The following is a 21,475-nucleotide window of genomic DNA, read 5'->3' as shown; positions in this document are numbered from 1 at the left end:
GGGGCGCCGCTCCGGCGGGAGCTCGGGGCGAGCCCCGGCGGGTTCCGTGTCCTGCGGGCGCGGCTTTCGCGCCGCGGCTCTCTCTGTGCGCTTTTTTGTTTGGTCGCGTTTGTTTTTTGGTTTTTTTTTGGCGGGATTCCCGCGAAACGCGGCACGAGCGCTCGCCCGGGGCTGCCGCGGCGGGTCTCAGTGGCGCCGTCCTGTGGGCAAAGCGCGGTACTGCACCCGGCCGCCCCAACGCGGTGCCGCGGCGCGCCTCGGTGCTGCCGCCCTGTGGCGAAACTCGGGTACTGCAGCGCCCGGCAAGGGGGGGGGCAGAGACGCCGATCGAGCCGCGGGGGTTCGCGGTCGGGTCTGTGCGTGCCGGTGTCCGCCCCCCCCCGACGGGGGTCAGGTCCCCATTGGTGTGCAAACGACATCCCTCCCTCGGGGCCTCCTTAAACGTTTAATGACGTAAATATTGCTCCTGCTAACGTTGTCGGCGCGGCTTCTTTTCTCAGTGGATCCGTCCGGCAGTCGGTGGCCCACGGTTGCTCGGCAACAGCAGAAGCGGATTGAAGGGACCGGCCGCTGGAGGATGCCGAAGCCTCCCGGGTCAGCGATGGGAGCAGCTTTGCGTAAAGCGAGGGGTACGTGAAGCCGGGCGTGCGGTGCCGACCGCCCAGCAGGTAAGGGAAGCTAAAGCTTTACCTCCAGGGACTTCTGCCCAGAAAGCTGAAGCAATTGCTCTCGCGTGAGCTGTAGAGTTACGCAAAGAGAAGAAGATTAGTAGCTGCACTGATTCTAAGCAGGTTTCTTGAAGGGTGCGGGCCCTTGAAGCCGTTTGAAAAGAATAAAGTGTATTAACGGCACAAGGGAGGCAGATTAAACGTGATGCTCCGGTTGCTGGAAGCTGTGCTGTTGCTAGGAGAGTTGCCGTCACGCGTTGCAACGGGCCTCAGAAGGGAAACGCTGCTCAGGAAACTGGCCATAAATTGGCAGGCGCCGCTGTCAAACCAGCCACCGAGAGGACCGAGACCGGTACGGAAGCCGCGTCTCTGAGCCCAGGTGGCCGTGTCCTCCAGCCAACGTCAGGGAACTGTAACAAAGAGGATAAGCAATTAATAGGAGATTTATAGCCCGATCAGAATTAGGGTCCAAAGGAGCCGTCACCGGCGACGGGAGAGCAGCGGCGCCTCGCGGCGCGAGGAGCTGATGCGCTCTGTCGAGATCGGACGAACAGGTAAGAGCGAATTTAGAAGCTCTGTGCGAACGAGGCAGTGGGAAACGTGCCTAGAAAACCGTCTTGATAGTGCACACGGGGTACAGACAAGAGCAGCCGGACGAGGGAAACGTACCAGGACGACGCTGGCAAAGGGAGTTCTCCGAGCTGCCTGGAAAAGGGGGGTGTCGATACCGGCCGGCACGAACGGCTCCCTTCTCGGGTCGGCCGGAAGCGTTGCCGTGCCGGGGGGCGGCTGCCGGCCTGCGGGCCGGGGCTGCGGCTGTTTGGGGCGCTGCCCCCGCTTTGTTTTCCTCGGGGAGCCCCCCCACGTTCGGGGGCTTGTGGGACGTGCACGTGCGAATGACACGGTGTTCCCAGCTGCTCTGTTCTCTGCCTTGTTTTTTCAGGTGCCTGTCCCTGTTTTCTCTTCCCGCTTTTGAAGAGAAGCTGCCGAGTCAGCGTACGCTGCGGTGAAGTTCTACAAGATGCGGCCCTCAGGAACCGGTTGACGTGAGGGAAATGCTTTCTGACCGCCTGCGCGGTGAGGGGACGTTTTTCACCTTTTAGCTCCTTCTGCACGACAAGAGGGAGACGGAAGGTTAAGTAACACGTTGTTTAGGAGCTGAGAGCTTAGTTTGTATTTAACTAATAATTAAGAGACGTGTTGTCAGCGAGAAACTAAACGATTACAACTAACCTCATCAAATGAAGTAAAGACAGGCCAGCCAGGCGTGGTGGTGGAGTTGCTCTCTATGTGAGAGAGCAGCTACAGTGTACTAAATTCTGCCCAGGAGCGGATGAGGAGCGAGTTGAGAGTGTATGGGTCAGGATCAAGGGACAGGCTGGCAGGGGTGACACTGCTGTGGGCGTCTGTTGCAGGCCACCAGATCAGGCTGAGGAAGCTGATGAGGCCTTCTATGGGCAGCTGAGAGCGGCCTCACAGTCACAGGCCCTGGTTGTTGTGGGGGATTTTAAGTTCCCTGGTGTTTGCTGGAAGGACCGTTCAGCCAGCCAGCCACAGTCCAGGAGGTTCCTGCCGTGCATCGGTGAGAACCGCCTCATGCAGGTGGTGGAGGAGCCGACTGGGAGAGGTGCACTGCTGGATCTCATCCTCGCTAGCAAGGAGGGTCTGGTCGAAGCAGGAAAGGTTGAGGGCTGCCTGGGCTGCAGTGACCACGAGAAGGTGGAGTTCAGCATCTTGGGTGGCAGGAACAGAATAGCAAGTAGAATTGCAACCCTGGACTTTAGCAGGGCTAACTTTGGCCTTTTCAAGCAATTGCTGGGGGAAATCCCACGGGCAAGACTGCTTGAAGGAAAAGGGGCCCGAGATAGCTGGATTGCATTCAGAGATTGCTTCTTCCACGCTCAGGATCAGAGCATTCCCACACGAAGGGAGTCAAGGAAGGGAGCCAGGAGGCCTGCGTGGTTGAACAGGGATCTGTTGGGTATGCTCAAGCAGAAGAGGAGAGTTTGCAGGTCATGGAGGCAGGGGCTGGCCACTTGGGAGGAATATAAGGCTGCTGTTAGAGGATGCAGGAAGGCAGCTAGGATAGCCAAGGCCCCCTAGAATTACAGCTGGCGAGAGGGGTCAAGGACAGCAAAAAGAGCTTTTTCAAATCCATAGCAGATAAAACTAACACCAGAGGCAATGTAGGCCCACTGATGAACGGGGTGGGTGCCCTGGTGGCAGAAGATACAGAGGAGGCAGAATTCCTGAATGCCTTCTTTGTCTCAGTCTACTCTGCCGGAGGCCGTCCTGGGGAGCCCTGTACCCCTGAGACCCCGGATGAAGCCCGGTCAGTGGAGGAGTTTGCTTTAGTCGATGAGGACTGGGTTAGGGAGCAGTTAAATAGTCTGGACATCCATAAATCCACGGGTCCGGATGGGATGCACCCGCGGGTGCTGAGGGAGCCGGCTGAAGTCACTGCTGGACCGCTCTCCGTCATCTTTGCCAAGTCTTGGGAAACGGGGGAGGTGCCCGAGGACTGGAGGAAAGCGAATGTCACTGCAGTCTTCAAAAAGGGCAAGAAGGAGGACCCGGGTAATTACAGACCGGTCAGCCTCACCTCTGTCCCTGGGAAAGTAATGGAACAGCTTCGTCTGGACAACAGAGCAGTGAGGTGGGTTGCAAACTGGCTTAAGGAGAGAAGCCAGAGAGCGGTAGTCAATGGTGCGGAGTCCAGCTGGAGGCCAGTATCCAGTGCAGTGCCTCAGGGGGCAGCGCTGGGGCCAATGTTATTCAATATATTCATTAACGATTTGGACGAGGGAATAGAGTGCACTATCGGCAAGTTTGCTGATGACACCAAGCTGGGAGGGGTGGCTGACACGCCAGAAGGCTGTGCTGCCATCCAGCGGGACCTGGACAGGCTGGAGAGTTGGGCGGGGAATAACCTGATGAAATTTGACAAGGGCAAGTGTAGAGTCCTGCACCTGGGCAGGAACAACCCCAGGTTCCAGTATAGGTTGGGAAATTACATATTAGAGAGCAGTGTAGGGGAAAGGGACCTGGGGGTCCTGGTGGACAACAGGATGACCATGAGCCAGCCCTGTGCCCTTGTGGCCAGGAAGGCCAATGGCATCCTGGGGTGTATTAGAAGGGGGGTGGCTAGTAGATGGAGAGAGGTTCTCCTTCCCCTCTGCTCCGCCCTGGTGAGACCGCATCTGGAATATTGTGTCCAGTTCTGGGCCCCTCAGTTCCAGCAGGACAGGGAACTGCTGGAGAGGGTCCAGTGTAGGGCAACGAAGATGATTAAGGGAGTGGAGCATCTCCCGTGTGAGGAAAGGCTGAGGGAGCTGGGTCACTTTAGTTTGGAGAAGAGGAGACTAAGGGGGGACCTTATCAATGTTTATAAATATATAAAGGGTGAGTGCCATGAGGATGGAGCCAGGCTCTTCTCGGTGGCAAACAACGATAGGACAAGGGGTAATGGGATCAAGCTGGAACACAAGAGGTTCCGCTTAAATTTGAGAAGAAACTTCTTCTCAGTGAGGGTGGCAGAGCCTGGAACAGGCTGCCCAGGGGGTTGTGGAGTCTCTTTCTCTGGAGACATTCAAAACCCACCTGGACGTGCTCCTGTGCGACCTCACCTGGGCGTTCCTGCTCCACGGGGGGATTGGACTGGATGATCTTTTGAGGTCCCTTCCCGTCCCAAACATACTGTGATACTGTGAAGAGTGCGGCTTAGCAGCGCTGCTGACTCTGCCGTCCCGTTCCCTTCCCCGTTTCAGCCGGCGAGGCGGCCGGAGGACCCGCTCTGTGCGGCCGCGGGGCCCGCGGAGTCGAGGGCTCTGTCGGCGCGCCCCGGGGGTTTCTCTGGAGAGACTCCTCGTCTCGGTCGCGTCGCGGCGGGGACGGACGAGGACCTCTGGCGAGGGGTCTTTCTGCGCTGGGAGCCGGGACCGGGCACGCGCTCGCGGGGCGTCCGTAAGTCGCGGTACGGAATTTAGGCAGGATAGCGCGCACGGGCTTGCGAGCGCCTTACAGGCGTGCGGTGGTTGCTCGTGCGGCCAGCTTTTGGTGTCGGTTGTTCCGGCGCTCCGTCGCGGTGTAGAGCCGGCCCCGTACGTAGCGGTGAGGCGTCCCGCAGTTCGGTTTGATTCTCGGATAGGCCTCGGCTCTGACTGTGCACTCGAACGCCAAAACCTACAGCGGAAGCTGCGGTGGCTTTAGCGTGCAAGGGGCGCGAGCGCCGTGAAGCCGCCCGTGTGGCCGAGCGTCCCGATCGCGGCGCTGAGCGTTAGACGGACTTGAGCCGCGTGCCGGAATTGTTTTGTTTTGGAGAGGGCGGGATAAACCTGGAGCACAACTTGTGAGGGCGGTACGTCGTGGGCAGGTTTTAGTATTGCCTGTGGAGTGCCGCTAGAAGCGTTCGTAGTTCTTGCTTGTCTCTGTTACAAGATGAGCCGTGTCGTCCTGCGTGACGCGTAACGGGAGGACGGCGCGGTAGCGGTGCTCTGCACAAGAGCCCGTTGGGGGGTATTTTAGCTGGCGGGAAAGGGATTGGGGAACCACCTGGTGGGAATGCGAGGAGAGCAGCCCTGGCGGAATCTGAGGAGCCGAGGCCGTTGTATAAATTGGACAAGGAAGGAAAGGCTGCGGGCACAGCGCGGTGCTGCACCCGGCCGCCCCAACGCGGAACTCTAATGTGGAATTCCTGTGTTTCAGAGGGGGAGCTGTGACCGCCCCGTGCTCAGCAGACCCCCCAGCCCGGGTGTGGGGAGCAGCGCCGGAGCGGGAGACGCGGCTCCGTCCTCCGTCCCCAGCGTGCCGGGGGGCGGCTGCCGGTCTGTGGGACGTGGCTGCGGCTGTTCGGGGCGCTGCCCCCCCATGTTTGGGCGCTCTGGTATGTACATAGGTAAATGGCGTTTTAAAGTAACGTGCTGCCCGCTGGGGCTGTTTTCCTTTTCTACCTTTTTTTTTTTGAGTGAATAAATGGGGGGACTCGGGGGGTGACGATGACGTTGCTGGAGGAGCAGGCCGGTGAGAGATGGGGGCTTTCAGCCCCAAAACGCCTGAACAATCATGGGTGGGGTGTTTAGTGGTACTGTGGGGAGGAGAAATTTCTCCCTGTCCGTTGCAGAGAAAACAGAACAATCCCACATCAAAGCTGTCCTAGAGAAGTACTTGCTGTTTGTCATTCCGGTTCTAGAGCAGCCCGATGTGCTGTTAAAGGTTGTGGTGGTGCGGGTCAGGGATCCCCAGGCTGTGCCGAGACCGCAGGACGGCTGCTGGTGGAACAAAGTCAAGGACAGCTTCTCAGAGTAAGAACCTCTCTATTTGTTCTCCTCGGGACACATCCCTTTGCCTCTGGACCCCTCACAAGCTCACTCGCCACCTTGTTCCCTCAGAAACCCGTTTCCTCCCCGTTCCTCTGCGATTACCCTGCCTGCCTTTGGGTCCCTGCAGGCTCGTTGGTGGCATCACGGTGCCTGTTTGACCTTTTGCCCCATTAAATTCCCCTCTTTTCTCTCTTCCCCTCAAAACTTCCCCAGTTGCTCTTGACACACCCCAGAGGCCTCATTTTCCCCTCTTGTCTCCTCTCAGGACCCCCCATCTGTTGGCCCCTGTCGAGGGTTTAGATTGCGGGGTGACAGTAAAACCCTGGCAGATGTATTGTTAACCCCGTCTCCCCCCCACTTCCCCCTTTTGCCCCTCCCTCTCCCCGCTTCCCACTCAGGACAGGCGATCCGGAGGGAAAGAAGGACAGAGAGAAGAGAGTTGGAAAAACTGGCAATGTTTTACTAATGCTATATTAAGGGTAGAGAAAATAATACAAAACCAATCCTGAAAGTCTCAGCAACTGCAGAGCCGGCACCTGAAGTCCTGGACTGGACTCTGCAGCCAACCGGAGCTGGATTCAGTCTCTCAGTAGGCCTCAGTTTGCAGGGACGACTAGCAAGGTCCTCTCCTAATGTCACCATAAGCAGAAGGGACGAAAAGGGGCAAAGAGGACAAGATCCTCATGATCTGCCACTTCTATATGAAGTATTCATGTGAAGGGGATGTTATACACGGTTGGTCAGTTTGTTGGTCACCTGTTTCTTGTTGCTCCTCTTGCAAGATGTGAATCTGTCCTTATCAACAAGTAAGCATTCCATTGCAATGTTTATCAAAACATGTATGTGTCTGGTTCTCCAGGAAAAGGCAGCTAATATGAAGCTTCAGCTGACAGGCAAATTCATGCTGTCTGCCTATCAGATTGCCGGAGGGGCGGGCGTCGAGGGCTGGGTACTGCGTGCCGCCCGCAGCCAATGATGGTGCGGAAGAGGCGGGCGTTGCGGTGTCCCTACTGCGCATGCCCCAGTCGCGAGCGCTGATAGGCGGAGAGGGAGATGATTGACGTGTCCCGGGGAGCGAACCGGGATGCGGCAAGGGGCGGGTGCTGCGGTCTCCCTAGTGCGCATGCCCAAACCGCTAGCGCTGATAGGTCCGCGGTGTCTCGGTGCCGCGCCGTGGGGGGAGACCGGGAGCGAACGGGAACGGGGGTCGGGGCGGCTGCGGAGCGCTCGCTGCGGCCGGCTCCCGGGTATCGGGAGGCGGGCGGCTCAGGGCCGCCCTTCGTGAGGTTTCTCGGAGGCGGCAGAAGGGCGGAGGGGAAGGAGGGGACAGCCGGGGACCTCCCGCTGCGCGCGTGTCCGGGGTGCGGCGGCTGTCGGTGCCCGCGGAGCCCGGCGGGACGGCGGGGGAGCGCGAGGGGAACGGAGCGGCGAAAGAGGCGGCAGGTGAGTGCGGCAGCGGCGAGGGTGACCGTGCCGTTGGAACGGGGGGAGCGGGAGGGGCCGGCGCGGCGCGGCGCGGAGGCGTTCGGTTCCGGTTCCCCCCCCCCCCCCCCCGCCCTTACGGCCGCGCTGGCGAAGCTGCTGGGAGGCGTGCGGTCCGGAGCCGCGTCTCCCTCCGGCGCAGCGCCCGTGCCCGGTGCGGCAGCCCCTCCGGGAGCGGCGCAGCCCCCGTCGGTCGCGGGGACGGTTACAAGCAGAGCTAAGGCGCGGTTGCGGGCGGGCTGGGTGGCGTGGCGAGCGGGGCGCCGCTTCGGCGGGAGCTCGGGGCGAGCCCCGGCGGGTTCCGTGTCCTGCGGGCGCGGCTTTTGCGCCGCGGCTCTCTCTGTGCGCTTTTTTGTTTGGTCGCGTTTGTTTTTTGGGTTTTTTTTGGCGGGATTCCCGCGAAACGCGGCACGAGCGCTCGCCCGGGGCTGCCGCGGCGGGTCTCAGTGGCGCCGTCCTGTGGGCAAAGCGCGGTACTGCACCCGGCCGCCCCAACGCGGTGCCGCGGCGCGCCTCGGTGCTGCCGCCCTGTGGCGAAACTCGGGTACTGCAGCGCACGGCAAGGGGGGGGGGCAGAGACGCCGATCGAGCCGCGGGGGTTCGCGGTCGGGTCTGCGCGTGCCGGTGTCCGTCCCCCCCGACGGGGGTCAGGTCCCCATTGGTGTGCAAACGACATCCCTCCCTCGGTGCCTCCTTAAACGTTTAATGACGTAAATATTGCTCCTGCTAACGTTGTCGGCGCGGCTTCTTTCCTCAGTGGATCCGTCTGGCAGTCGGTGGCCCACGGTTGCTCGGCAACAGCAGAAGCGGATTGAAGGGACCGGCCGCTGGAGGATGCCGAAGCCTCCCGGGTCAGCGGTGGGAGCAGCTTTGCGTAAAGCGAGGGGTACGTGAAGCCGGGCGTGCGGTGCCGACCGCCCAGCAGGTAAGGGAAGCTAAAGCTTTACCTCCAGGGACTTCTGCCCAGAAAGCTGAAGCAATTGCTCTCGCGTGAGCTGTAGAGTTACGCAAAGAGAAGAAGATTAGTAGCTGCACTGATTCTAAGCAGGTTTCTTGAAGGGTGCGGGCCCTTGAAGCCGTTTGAAAAGAATAAAGTGTATTAACGGCACAAGGGAGGCAGATTAAACGTGATGCTCCGGTTGCTGGAAGCTGTGCTGTTGCTAGGAGAGTTGCCGTCACGCGTTGCAACGGGCCTCAGAAGGGAAACGCTGCTCAGGAAACTGGCAATAAATTGGCAGGCGCCGCTGTAAAACCAGCCGCCGAAAGGACAGAGACCGGTACGGAAGCCGCGTCTCTGAGCCCAGGTGGCCGTGTCCTCCAGCCAACGTCAGGAAACTGTAACAAAGAGGATAAGCAATTAATAGGAGATTAATAGCCCGATCAGAATTAGGGTCCAAAGGAGCCGTCACCGGCGACGGGAGAGCAGCGGCGCCTCGCGGCGCGAGGAGCTGACGCGCTCTGTCGAGATCGGACGAACAGGTAAGAGCGAATTTAGAAGCCCTGTGCGAACGAGGCAATGGGAAACGTGCCTAGAAAACCATCTTGATGGTGCACGCGGGGTACAGACAAGAGCAGCCGGACGAGGGAAACGTACCAGGACAACCCTGGCAAAGGGAGTTCTCCGAGCTGCCTGGAAAAGGGGGGTGTCGATACCGGCCGGCACGAACGGCTCCCTTCTCGGGTCGGCCGGAAGCGTTGCCGTGCCGGGGGGCGGCTGCCGGCCTGCGGGCCGGGGCTGCGGCTGTTTGGGGCGCTGCCCCCGCTTTGTTTTCCTCGGGGAGCCCCCCCACGTTCGGGGGCTTGTGGGACGTGCACGTGCGAATGACACGGTGTTCCCAGCTGCTCTGTTCTCTGCCTTGTTTTTTCAGACGCCTGTCCCTGTTTTCTCTTCCCGCTTTTGAAGAGAAGCTGCCGAGTCAGCGTACGCTGCGGTGAAGTTCTACAAGATGCGGCCCTCAGGAACCGGTTGACGTGAGGGAAATGCTTTCTGACCGCCTGCGCGGTGAGGGGACGTTTTTCACCTTTTAGCTCCTTCTGCACGACAAGAGGGAGACGGAAGGTTAAGTAACACGTTGTTTAGGAGCTGAGAGCTTAGTTTGTATTTAACTAATAATTAAGAGACGTGTTGTCAGCGAGAAACTAAACGATTACAACTAACCTCATCAAATGAAGTAAAGACAGGCCAGCCAGGCGTGGTGGTGGAGTTGCTCTCTATGTGAGAGAGCAGCTACAGTGTACTAAATTCTGCCCAGGAGCGGATGAGGAGCGAGTTGAGAGTGTATGGGTCAGGATCAAGGGGCAGGCTGGCAGGGGTGACACTGCTGTGGGCGTCTGTTGCAAGCCACCAGATCAGGCTGAGGAAGCTGATGAGGCCTTCTATGGGCAGCTGAGAGCGGCCTCACGGTCACAGGCCCTGGTTGTTGTGGGGGATTTTAAGTTCCCTGGTGTTTGCTGGAAGGACCGTTCAGCCAGCCAGCCACAGTCCAGGAGGTTCCTGCCGTGCATCGGTGAGAACCGCCTCATGCAGGTGGTGGAGGAGCCGACTGGGAGAGGTGCACTGCTGGATCTCATCCTCGCTAGCAAGGAGGGTCTGGTCGAAGCAGGAAAGGTTGAGGGCTGCCTGGGCTGCAGTGACCACGAGAAGGTGGAGTTCAGCATCTTGGGTGGCAGGAACAGAACAGCAAGTAGAATTGCAGCCCTGGACTTTAGCAGGGCTAACTTTGGCCTTTTCAAGCAATTGCTGGGGGAAATCCCACGGGCAAGACTGCTTGAAGGAAAAGGGGCCCGAGATAGCTGGGTTGCATTCAGAGATTGCTTCTTCCACGCTCAGGATCAGAGCATCCCCACACGAAGGGAGTCAAGGAAGGGAGCCAGGAGGCCTGCGTGGTTGAACAGGGATCTGTTGGGTGTGCTCAAGCAGAAGAGGAGAGTTTGCAGGTCATGGAGGCAGGGGCTGGTCACTTGGGAGGAATATAAGGCTGCTGTTAGAGGATGCAGGAAGGCAGCTAGGATAGCCAAGGCCCCTAGAATTACAGCTGGCGAGAGGGGTCAAGGACAGCAAAAAGAACTTTTTCAAATACATAGCAGATAAAACTAACACCAGAGGCAATGTAGGCCCACTGATGAACGGGGTGGGTGCCCTGGTGGCAGAAGATACAGAGGAGGCAGAATTCCTGAATGCCTTCTTTGTCTCTGTCTGCTCTGCCGGAGGCCGTCCTGGGGAGCCCTGTACCCCTGAGACCCCGGATGAAGCCCGGTCAGTGGAGGAGTTTGCTTTAGTCGATGAGGACTGGGTTAGGGAGCAATTAAATAGTCTGGACATCCATAAATCCACGGGTCCGGAGGGGATGCACCCGCGGGTGCTGAGGGAGCCGGCTGAAGTCACTGCTGGACCGCTCTCCGTCATCTTTGCCAAGTCTTGGGAAACGGGGGAGGTGCCCGAGGACTGGAGGAAAGCAAATGTCACTGCAGTCTTCAAAAAGGGCAAGAAGGAGGACCCGGGTAATTACAGACCGGTCAGCCTCACCTCTGTCCCTGGGAAAGTAATGGAACAGCTTCGTCTAGACAATAGAGCAGTGAGGTGGGTTGCAAACTGGCTTAAGGAGAGAAGCCAGAGAGCGGTAGTCAATGGTGCGGAGTCCAGCTGGAGGCCAGTATCCAGTGCAGTGCCTCAGGGGACAGCGCTGGGGCCAATGTTATTCAGTATATTCATTAACGATTTGGACGAGGGAATAGAGTGCACTATCGGCAAGTTTGCTGATGACACCAAGCTGGGAGGGGTGGCTGACACGCCAGAAGGCTGTGCTGCCATCAGAGACCTGGACAGGCTGGAGAGTTGGGCGGGGAATAACCTGATGAAATTTGACAAGGGCAAGTGTAGAGTCCTGCACCTGGGCAGGAACAACCCCAGGTTCCAGTATAGGTTGGGAAATTACATATTAGAGAGCAGTGTAGGGGAAAGGGACCTGGGGGTCCTGGTGGACAACAGGATGACCATGAGCCAGCCCTGTGCCCTTGTGGCCAGGAAGGCCAATGGTACCTGGGGTGTATTAGAAGGGGGGTGGCTAGTAGATCGAGAGAGGTTCTCCTTCCCCTCTGCTCCGCCCTGGTGAGACCACATCTGGAATATTGTGTCCAGTTGTGGCCCCTCAGTTCCAGAAGGACAGGGAACTGCTGGAGAGGGTCCAGCGTAGGGCAACCAAGATGATTAAGGGAGTGGAGCACCTCCCTTATGAAGAAAGGCTGAGGGAGCTGGGTCTCTTTAGTTTGGAGAAGAGGAGACTAAGGGGGGACCTCATTAATGTTTATAAATATATAAAGGGTGAGTGCCATGAGGATGGAGCCAGGCTCTTCTCGGTGGCAAACAATGATAGGACAAAGGGTAATGGGAGCCGGAGGAGGGGATTGCTTTGGGGGCTTCATCAGGGGTCTGGGACATGCAGAGGCAGGGGGCCCAGCGGCTGTGTGCCCCCAATCCAGGGTGCCCCCATAGCCATGACCTGGGTGCCGACAGCTGCCTCTGGCCATTGATTTCTTCGTTATTTGCGTCCCCTTCGCTCTCCCGCCACGCTGCAGCGATGCTGGTGGGAGGGGGCGTTAAGAAACCCCCCCCACCCAGCACCCACCCCTGTGCTGCTGCTCCTTCTCTCTAGATTTATATATATTAAATATATATTTTTAAAAAATGAGGGGAGAAAAGACCATCTAGAGGCTCTCAAGGGCCAGTGCCCTCCCCAGCAGTGTGTGCCCCCCACCCTAGAAATAATACCTAGAAAATTGTTCCAGTGCGATTCTCAGGGGAGCCCCCGCTCCCAACACCCTGGCCCGGGACCCCCCTGACCCCCCCACCTCCGCCAACCCAGTCTGGTCTCTGGCTGTCCATGGTGGCCGTGGCTTTCTGGGGGGCAGGGGGTGGTGGAGGCCGTGGGCGGTGGGTGAGGAGGGGGCAGCCAGGCGGGCTGGGGGTTGTGGGTGAGGAAGCCCAGTAGGGACTGAAGCTCCCGGGGGCACAGGCCATGGAGGTGATGGGGCTGATGCTGCTCTGTGGCTCTCGGGGGTTCGCAGCTTGGAGAACGTGGCCAGAGCGTCGGGGAAGTTGGGTGACGTGGCCGGTGTGTTGCTGGGGGTGCACATCTGCGGGGGTGTCAGATCGGCCATGGATGGTTTTTGGAGTCCCAACCTGCCAACTCCCCATCACTGAAGATCTGGCTGCATCCCGCACCAGGGGATGCTCGAAGCCGAGCTCTGGTGGGTATTGGGGTACCCAGCGCTGCAGGGTCTGGGTGGCACCCCCAGAACGTGGGGGCTGCCTGGGGAGGATCTCCAGCCCAGGCAGGGCCAGCTCGGGCTGCGAAGAACAGTTTGGACCATCCAGGGTGCTTAGAGCGCTGGGGTGCAGCGGGTTTGGGGAGGGGACACTGCTCTGATGCCAGCTGCCCCGGGCAGGGATGAGGTGATGCAATGAGGACCAGCACGATGGGTGGGGAGAGTTTTGGGGTCCCACAGGACCCTCTTCACCCGGCTCCCTGTCCCCTGCTCCACTTCGCACCCCATTAGGACACAGAAAGTCAGGCAGGGCCCCCGGGACACGAGGCGCTGGCCGGGCCCCTCGCGGTTCCCGGCACGGCCCCTGCTTTCTGCGCACTGAGCTGAATTTAGTGCCCTCCCCACCTCCCCCCCGGACAGACCCGGCCCTTTTTGAGGCCAGTCTTGCCAAAAACCCCAGGAGCTCACGATGAAAATGAGAAGTTAAATGATTCCTCACAACACCATTCAACACAAGAACCGAGAGGTTTTTGACACCTGCTTCCTTGTAGGTGTCCTACTGAGCACTAGCACAAAGCCAAGAGCGTTGCTCAGCAGCACCAACCGCGTCTGCCAGGAATTAATCTTCAACATGAACCAGGGGCAGCAGAAGGCAATCACCAGCACCACAGACAGCAAAGGAGAAGTCTGCAAGATCCCGTAAGGCTGGAATAGACTGTTGGCATCTGCTCTCCACGGCAAAAGTGGAGGAGAGCGTAGAGGGAAAAGAAATGAAAGTCATTGACAGTGAAAAATGCGTGGCGAAACACAGGAGGTTCTGACACAAGAAGACCCTCCCAGGAGCAAGCCATGACTTCTGGAGCCAGCATCTCTGGCCCGGGATGAACGCTTGCCCATTGCCGTGCGGCCACTTGGGGTGCAAAACTGGGGTTTGAGAGGGGCTGTTGCCCCCCGGTGTCTTGCTCTGCCTGGAGATGTCTCTGCAGAGGTCCCTGGACAGGACGCCTCTTCCTCAGTCAGCGCTGGCAAAGGCCGTCTGGGGACACGCTCCGTCCTCTGGAACTCTTCCTTGTGTGACTCGCAGCTCACGTGTGACAGCGCTGCTCCAAACTTGGCCATCTCCAAGGACCGGCTTTCTTTGGGATGTGGGGTTCACTCTCAGAGGAATCATGGCAGCCCTGCTTTCTGTGTTGGGGTCTCCCTTTCAGCTATGGAGCAGCTTCAGTTCGCAGTGCAAAAGGATCTTGCAATGGCTGTGTAGCTAGCAGCAGCGTTTCTGAAGCATCAGAGGAGATGTCAGAGCCATGAGGCTGAGGGACGGGACTCCCAGCACAAGATTGCCCGTGTTTCAAAAGGGAGGCAGCCGTGCCAGCTGGAGAACCTCTCTCGCAGCTCCATCCCCAGCAAAGAGCTGTCTCTAGAGCAGTTCGTGCTGCTTACAGGCAAGATCAGCCTTTGCATTTGAACCACCTTCTTGCAGAGGTGACAGGAAACATCCTCTGGTTTATGTCGTTCCAGCTGCAAAGGCCAGAGCAGTGTTCTTGAGGGAGCAAGCGATGAGCACATTTCCTGGTCAGCAGCCGCTGGCTCGTGCCAACGGTCAAGAGAGGCAGAAGAAATCCCTTCAGAACAGCTCCCTGTCAAAAGACACCCTTCTGCTTGATGAACCGCAGGGAAAGGCATCCTAAACCAGGCACTTTGACCTTGTTTTCAGCCCAGGTTCCCAGTGCTGGTGCACTCGTGAGCCAGTCGCTGCACATCTGCCGCCAAGGGGAATCGCCTCCGAGGCCAACTGTGCCATGGGGAAAGGAAAGGGTGAGACGTCGGGAGAGTTTCATTTAGTGCACAACACGGATAAAGCCATTCTTTCTGCAATTAAAACTGAGGGTATTTAATTGAGTGAAATGAGATTTCATTCCCCATGACCTGTCTGATTGTACTTTGAATCTGGGCACGGGCTGCAGTGACCTGCCACAACATTTGAGGTGTCACCAGCTGCATTGTAGGTGGTAAAGTGGGAAAGGCAGGAGGGAGCCTCAGCATCTCCCATCCCGTGGGTGACTTCATCACAAAGGACCAGGGCGGCGCCCGCTGGCTCCTGGGGCGGCTGTTGCCAGGCAACAGAGACACTATATTGTCCCCTGTCACCTGTGCCCCTCGCCCATTTGGTCACTGGCCGTGGTGGGATCACTTGCCGTGGTGGGATCACTGTGGTGGTGGACTCATTTTGGCAGTTGGATCGCTTTCGTGGTGGGATCGCTATTGGTGGTTGCACCACTTTTGGTGGTAGGATCGCTACTGGTGGTTGAACCACTTCTGGTGGTTGAACTGCTGTTGGTGGTTTTATCACTTTCGGAACTTGGATCTGTTTGGCGACTGGATCACTTTCATCACTTGGATTGCTTTTGGCACTTGGATCTGTTTGGTGACTGGATCACTTTCTGTGGCAAGAAGGAGGAGGAGAAAGGCTGCTGGCTGCCCATCCCTCCAACATCATCTCCGGACAGAAGAGCTCCCGTCTTCCCACATCCAGTTCAGTGTTTTCGGGCAGAGCAGCAGCGATGGCCACACGTGGACTGCTGGAGATGCTGAACGCCGCCATGGGGACACCCCATTTGGGGGTTGTCGACTTGGTGGCACTGCACAAATTGCTTGAGGCCATCATCGGGCAGCTGGGCCAGCAGGAGCTGTCTGTCCTGGAGCCAGAGCAGAGCCCGACCCCTGGCCTGGCAAAGGATCAGGACAGCAAGGCCCAGCCTGGCCAGGAGAAGGAGGAGGACGGAGCCCTGGGCACAGGGCAGCACCTCTGGAAACCAAAGCAGCAGCTGGATGAGAAGGACACGCTGGAGGGGACCGGGAGCAACTCCAAGGTCTCCTCCGTGGCCAAGGAGGCCATGCCAAAAACAACGGAAGAGGAGAAGAGAGATGTCCCCAAGGTAGATGCTCTTGCTGGTCCCTGGGTGCTCCCCCACGAGACGCCCCCTCCTCCGGGCTCCGCGCTGCCGTCGTGCCGCCCTCAGCCCAAGGGCTGGGTTAAGCCCGAGCTCCCGCAGCAGAGCACAGCGGGGCCCAGGTCCCCAGGGACCCTCCCCTGGGCTCACCCCCCACCCGCTCTCCCAGAAAAGGGCTTCGCTCCAGGACCTGTGGGAGGAGATCAGCAAGTTTAAGGAGGCGCAGTCCAGCCTGGAACAGGACGTGCGGGAGATGAAGGAGGCCATGCAGGAGGCGCATTCTGGCCTGGAACAGGACATCCAGGAGGTGAAGGAGGCACATGTCGGCCTGGCAGAGGACATGCATGCCCTGCAGGAGGCGCATTCCGGCCTGGCGGAGGACATCCAGGAGATCCAGGAGACGCTTGGCCTGGTGAGCATCCCCTGGTGCCCCGGGAGGGAGCTGGGCCCTCGTCCCTCCCCACTCCTGCTGCCCTGTCACACTGTGCCCCTGCCCCACGGCCATCGGTGTCACCAGCGTGAAGGGCAGCAGGAGGGAAGATGGGAAGGGTGTCCCAGGAGTTGCTAAGGCACTTTTGAACTAGAGAGCCCTCAAAACAGAACCGTGGGAGGGGCAGGAGGGGAGATAAAGTTCTGCCCATGCAATTCAGCCGCGGTCCCCAGGCACAGCCCTGCCCAGTGTCCCTCTGCCTCGTGCCCCAGTTCACTCGGGGATACTCTTTAAATCCCGCTCCCACATCTGAGCGGGTGTCCCTCTCCTCGCCCAGCTCCAGGGGAAGCCCCGGGACGCTGCCGGGCTGCGCAGGGACAGGAGGCGGCTGCGTCCCCCGCTCCCTCGGGGACACCAGCCCTCCTGCCTCAGGGCACAGCCTGTGGGCTGGGGTGCTGGGCAGTGATGCTGGGGGTTCCATCCCTGGGGATCCCATCCCTCTGGTTCCATGGCCGGGCTGACCCCGTGATCACTTTGCATTTGGGCTCTCGTTTTCAACACGAGTCTGGCCATGCAAGATGGTGGTTTGGGGACGGGGACTGGGGACATGGCGGGGGGTTCTGGGGTCTGTCCTCTAGGCTGCCCAGCTGCCAGTAAACCTGCTGCCTTTTGCCTCTTCTTCCCAGGAGGGTGGTGGGGGCCAGTCTGCCCCCGCTGAGCCCACCCAGGTGGCCATGGACAGCCAGGCCAGGAGGAGCTCAGCACTGGAGCCAAAGGGACGTGGGACACAGCCTGGGATGGAGACCGGCAAGGGGACTGCAGGGTCTGGCTCCCCGGGGATGCAAGCAGGGATACAGGGGCAACCAGCGACCCCTGTGAAGTTGTCAGGCGCTCCCTCCATTCACAAGAGGTCTATTGGTGCCAACGCCACCACCCCGGGGATGCAGCCAGGATCCCCGGGCACCCAGGCCAGCACCTCCCTGGGGACACAACCAGGGGCCCCTGATGCCCAGGCCAGCACCGCGGGGATGCAGGCAGGATCCCCTGGGATCCACACCACCACCCCTGGGGTGCAGCCTGGGTCCTCCAGCTCCAAAGCCACCATCCCAGGGGATGCCCAAGAGCCGGCCAAGCCCTGGGGCTCCACCAGCACCTCAAGCTACGAGTCGGAGATGCGGGAGGTGCTGTCACAGGTTGGGCAGCTCGGCCAGCTCTGCGCTGGTCTGAAGGAACAGGTGGAGCAGCTTAAATCTACAAAAGCAGAAAGCACAGATCTTGAGGACGTGCGCCGGCTCTTCCCAAAGGGAGGTGAGAGCACGGGGGGGCTGGCGGGGTTGTTTGGTGTGGGGACACCCTGGGTCAGGGGCTCGTCATGCTCAGAGCCTGGCCCCACGGGTGAGACCCCCTCACCGACAGCACATCCCCTTGCACCATGTCCCTCTAGGCCGGCAGAGCATCACCAGCATCCTGGCCGACCTCAGGTGCCAGGTGTCCTTCCTGCAGGACATGGCCAGGGCCCTCCACGGGGAGAAGGAGAAGGTGAGCCGGCAGCAGTTCCCGAGGGGCTGTGGGGACAGCAGTTTGGGCAGGGAGGGGGCAGCTGAAGGCTCCCCGTGCCAAAATGACACAGGGGGCTGTGCCCTCACCCCCCCCACTGCCGTTCCCAGATCAGCAAGGTGGAGGATGCTCCCAGAAAGACGAGGGGGTCTGGAGCCGGTAGGAAAGCAGACGGCAGTGGCCAGATGACCCAACAGCCACGGTAAAAGGATGGGAGAGGGTTTCCTACCTGCAGGGCTGTGAGGGAGCCTGGGGTCTGGGAACATCCCAGTTTGGGGGCCGAGGGACACCCCCACGAAGGCTAAGCCTGCCCCTGCCCCTGTCTCGCTGTCCAGGCCCAAGGGACAGAAGGTCAAGGCAGAGCGCAAGGAGCTGGGGAAGCAGCAGGAGCCAACCCAGGCCGAGCTGGAGCAGTTTGCGGCCAAGTACGTGAATAAGTTGGTGATGGAGACAGCGCAGCAGCTGCAGGCAGAGGTGAGGCCCGGGGGCAGCGCTCCCAGCCCCCGCTGGCTCGGGGGGGGTCCTGGCGGGGTCCCGGCCACGTCCCCTGGCTGGACGGGGCCATGGAGCCTCCACGGCACCTGGGCTTGTGGGCGGCATCCAGCCCGGCTCAGAGCTGATTCCTCCTCCCCTGCCAGCAGGTGGACGAGCCGAGGACGACGGCGCAGAGCGGGGGACACGAACACGCAGGGTGCCACGTCTGCAGCCCGGACACCAGGGTGCTGCTGGGGAAGCTCCTTCAGCGCTGCGAGAAGCTCGAGGAGCAGGTGGAGTCCCTGGTCCAGAAGGCGGGCAGCAAGGTGGAGAGTCATCCGAAGTGGAGGAGACAGGTAAGGAGATGCGGTGTAGGGGGCTTGAGCTGCCAGGACCCCTCAGACATTTCAACATGGGGGAGCCCCTCGCTGCCCCCCTAATTGGCTTGTGAGAGTCAGCAGCACGGAAGGGAACTAAAGCCTTGGAGCAAATGTCCTGCTTGCACTGAGGGCCCGTGGCCACCAGCCAAAATACCCTGGGTCTGTCCCCGCGGGGCAGCCACCCCCTTGCTCAGCACCGCCTTGTCCTCTTAGTCCCTGCAGCAGGACGAGCAACTCAAGTGCCTCCAGGCCAGCATCATGCAGCTACAAAAGGACTATGAGAAGTTGAGCTCGGCCCTTGCAAACCTCCAGCAGGATCGTCAGCAGAAGCAGAATGACATCAAGGTGGGTGGCTGTAACCCGCAGGAGAGCCCAGGCTGGGACCCCAAGGGGTCTGTCCCCCTGCCACCCTGCTCGCAGCCCTGCACAGCTTCCCCATGCCTTTCCTGGAGGTTTCTGATGGGGTGGGGAGGCAGGGGGTGCTCGGCTGGCCGGGGGCAGCTCCGACCCTGCCGTGGCATCACGGGCTGCTGTCTGCCTTGGAAGGCTCTGTCCCAGGCCCTGGGGAGGCTGGAGAAGAAGCAAGCAGACAAGGAGGAGATGCTGGTGCTGGGAATCGATGAGGTACGGGCTCGAGGGGCCCTGGTGCCAGCCAAGGGTGTCCCAGGCAGGGTGACAAACACCCCTTGTCCCTTGGGTGCTGGCTGGCAGAACCAGCCAGGGGGAGGGAGGATTTCTAGCCCGGCTGCGGGTCCCTTGCCAGGTCCCTCTGTGGCCCCGAGTCCCTTCGGCTGGTGGGACCAACGCCACGGGGGTGATGGGGTGAACAGGACCACGTAGCCACTTCTCCCTCTCCCGTTGTCCCTGCATCCTGTCCCCTCCGCTCTCCTGCCTTTCCCCGTTGCTAGAAAGCAGACAAAGCCGCCCTGGCTGACAAAGTCAGTCGCAGCCAGCTTGAGGCGTGCGAGGAGCGGCTGACCAAGATGATGGACGAGGTGACGAGCCAGGTGACGGGCCAGGAGAAGGGCTGGCACCAGTTCCAGCGAGAGCTGCAGAGACAGATGGACTGCAAGGTGAGGGCTCGTCCCCTCCACGCAGCACTGGCACCTTGGGGGCCTGGCAGCCTAAGGCAGCATTCTTGCGAGGGTCCCCCCTCCCGGCTGTGCCCCAGGGAACCGCCATGTCCCATGCTGGGGTAGCTGGCTGAGGGTGTCACCCGTCCACAGCTGGACCGCCGGGAGCTGGGGGCGTTCCGGCAGCAGCAGGAGGAGCGGTGGAAGAGCCTCAGCGGGCAGCTCCAGGAGAAGGCGCTGCAGGCAGAGCGTGACGATGCCGCTGGGATTAGGAAGTGAGTGCGATGGGGACAGTGGTGGCTTTGGCAGTGCTGGCCCTGTTCCTGCTGGCTGTCCCGGCTCGTGCCGGTGTGGTACCTGGCGTGGGAGCCACGTGGGCAGCGCCCCTGGGGATGCTGAGCAAGTGGCTGTGCCTTGTGCTCCTGCCAGCTGCAGCTTCGCAGCGATAGAGGCGGCACAATGAGGGGGCACGTGCGGGAGGAGCCCTCCTCAACCAGTCTTGGGGGGTGGGTGCAGAGGCGTTTTGTGGCAGGTGTGCAGGTGGGGCTGTGCCCCCCAGGAGCTCCCCAGCCCTTTTCTCCCCCCTCCAGGCAGCTGCTGCCCGGTTTCCATTGCCTGTCCTGCGACCGGCCCCTCAACATGCTGGCACCTGGACCGTGAGTAACTGCCCCCTGAACATGGAGCACCCCCCGACCCCTCCTGGCGTCGAGTGACACACGGGGTGCCACCTGCCGGGCACTGAGCACCCCCATGTCCTGTCCCACAGGGAGCGGACGGGCGAGTGTAGATACCCCACTGTTCCGCGGAGCTGCGGGGGCCCACACACCGTCACGCCCCCGCGCTTCCAGCCCAAACCGCCCAGCACCCCACGGCCATCCAAACCCAGTGCCCGCAGCCCCAACAAGGTAGGGATGACAGAGGTGGGGAGGGGGATCTGAGCCTGCGGGGGGATCCATCCGTGCCTCAGTTTCCCCGGGGAGAGCTGGCTGGGGGAGGGTTGCTGGGGGATGCGGAACGGGGCCCCGTGTTTGGGTCACACGCTCTCCCCTTCCCAGAAGGACGCGATGCAGCTGTCGGGCCAGGACGGCACTGATGGGAACCAGCAGGACGAGCAGCTCTCCATGATGGGGGGCTCTGAGCTGCCCACAATGCCAAGGGCCACCCCAGACACCCCGACCTCCAGGAACCGGCCAAGTATGGCCCTGTCAGGGCACCGGGGGGCAGAGGACACCCCGCTGTCTGGGGGGACGGGTCTGTGCCCACAGCTGGGCGGGGTGGGAGGGGGGTCTGGGCTCTGGGCTGGGCTGTGGGGGCAGCACTGGCTGCTGGGGCAGCCGGTCCTCGTGGTGGAGCTGGAGGGAGCTGGGGGCACATGGGGGGTGGTGCTGGGCAGTGTGGGACAAGAGCCTGTGTGCTTCAGGGTGGGGGCAGGACCCTGTTGGTGGGTGTCTGTGGCTGACCCTGCCCCTCGCCCCCAGGCACCCGCTCCTCGCTGAGATCAGCCGTGCTGCAGCACCTACCAGTCTCGTCTCCCAGACGCTTCACCCTGGCACCGCAGCTGCTGCCGCCCATCCCGCCCCCCCGCCGTGAACCAACCCCCTGACAGCCGGGCAGGACGGGGTCCCGGCCCCGGTCCCACCGCCCCGGGCACTGAGCAGGCAGCGGCTGCAATAAATGGCGATGGGAAACCAAGCACCGGTGTGGTCTGAGAGGAGTCCCTGGGGCAGGATGGCAGAAAGCCCCGCTGTGTTTGCTTTTTCAGGAGAAAAATAAGTGCTAAAAAGGCGCTTTGGGGGTGCCCAGGTGGATCCAGTTGGTATCCAGGCCCCCCCAGAAGGAGCACGGGGAGCAAACCAGTGGGCACCAGGGCAGAGCCA

At 60.6% G+C, this 21,475-nt stretch overlaps 2 protein-coding genes across 11 annotated transcripts in view; both read left to right on the top strand.

The window, feature by feature from the left end:
- LOC135579494 (collagen alpha-2(I) chain-like) overlaps window positions 1–21,475 on the top strand; it is a 68,532-nt gene that overhangs the window by 31,642 nt on the left and 15,415 nt on the right. For 3 of the 4 annotated variants that reach the window (XR_010472642.1, XR_010472643.1, XR_010472641.1), the window contains 3 exons: window positions 501–1,802; window positions 5,373–5,550; window positions 5,857–5,968. Coding sequence is in view for 1 of the 4 variants with exons in the window: in XM_065062990.1 (XP_064919062.1) it covers window positions 2,867–3,324; window positions 12,533–12,668 (594 nt within the window). In the remaining 3 variants the exon portion in view is untranslated. Of the gene's footprint in view, window positions 1–500; window positions 3,325–5,372; window positions 5,551–5,856; window positions 5,969–12,532; window positions 12,669–21,475 lie in introns of those variants that run through there. The other variant, XM_065062990.1, reaches the window with a different exon arrangement.
- Window positions 9,351–21,290, top strand: LOC135579493 (uncharacterized). 7 transcript variants are annotated; one of them, XM_065062982.1, is made up of 16 exons: window positions 9,351–9,527; window positions 13,285–15,669; window positions 15,854–16,096; window positions 16,801–17,422; window positions 17,559–17,653; window positions 17,782–17,873; window positions 18,007–18,145; window positions 18,310–18,501; window positions 18,739–18,870; window positions 19,072–19,149; window positions 19,434–19,598; window positions 19,752–19,873; window positions 20,189–20,254; window positions 20,365–20,503; window positions 20,654–20,792; window positions 21,077–21,290. In XM_065062982.1, exons 2-16 carry the CDS (start codon window positions 15,295–15,297, stop codon window positions 21,199–21,201), a joined length of 2,724 nt encoding a protein of 907 aa, XP_064919054.1. In that variant the 5' UTR covers window positions 9,351–9,527; window positions 13,285–15,294; the 3' UTR covers window positions 21,202–21,290. The 7 variants fall into 7 exon arrangements, with proteins under 7 accessions (XP_064919054.1, XP_064919053.1, XP_064919055.1 ...); XM_065062981.1 differs by lacking the exon at window positions 9,351–9,527 and adding an exon at window positions 12,560–12,715; XM_065062983.1 differs by lacking the exon at window positions 9,351–9,527 and adding an exon at window positions 12,579–12,715 and having other exon boundaries at window positions 18,313–18,501.

The sequence above is a fragment of the Columba livia genome, chromosome 5 (genome assembly GCF_036013475.1).
Source record: "Columba livia isolate bColLiv1 breed racing homer chromosome 5, bColLiv1.pat.W.v2, whole genome shotgun sequence".
Taxonomy (NCBI): Eukaryota; Metazoa; Chordata; class Aves; order Columbiformes; family Columbidae; genus Columba; species Columba livia.
This window is presented reverse-complemented; position numbering and strand designations above follow the sequence as displayed.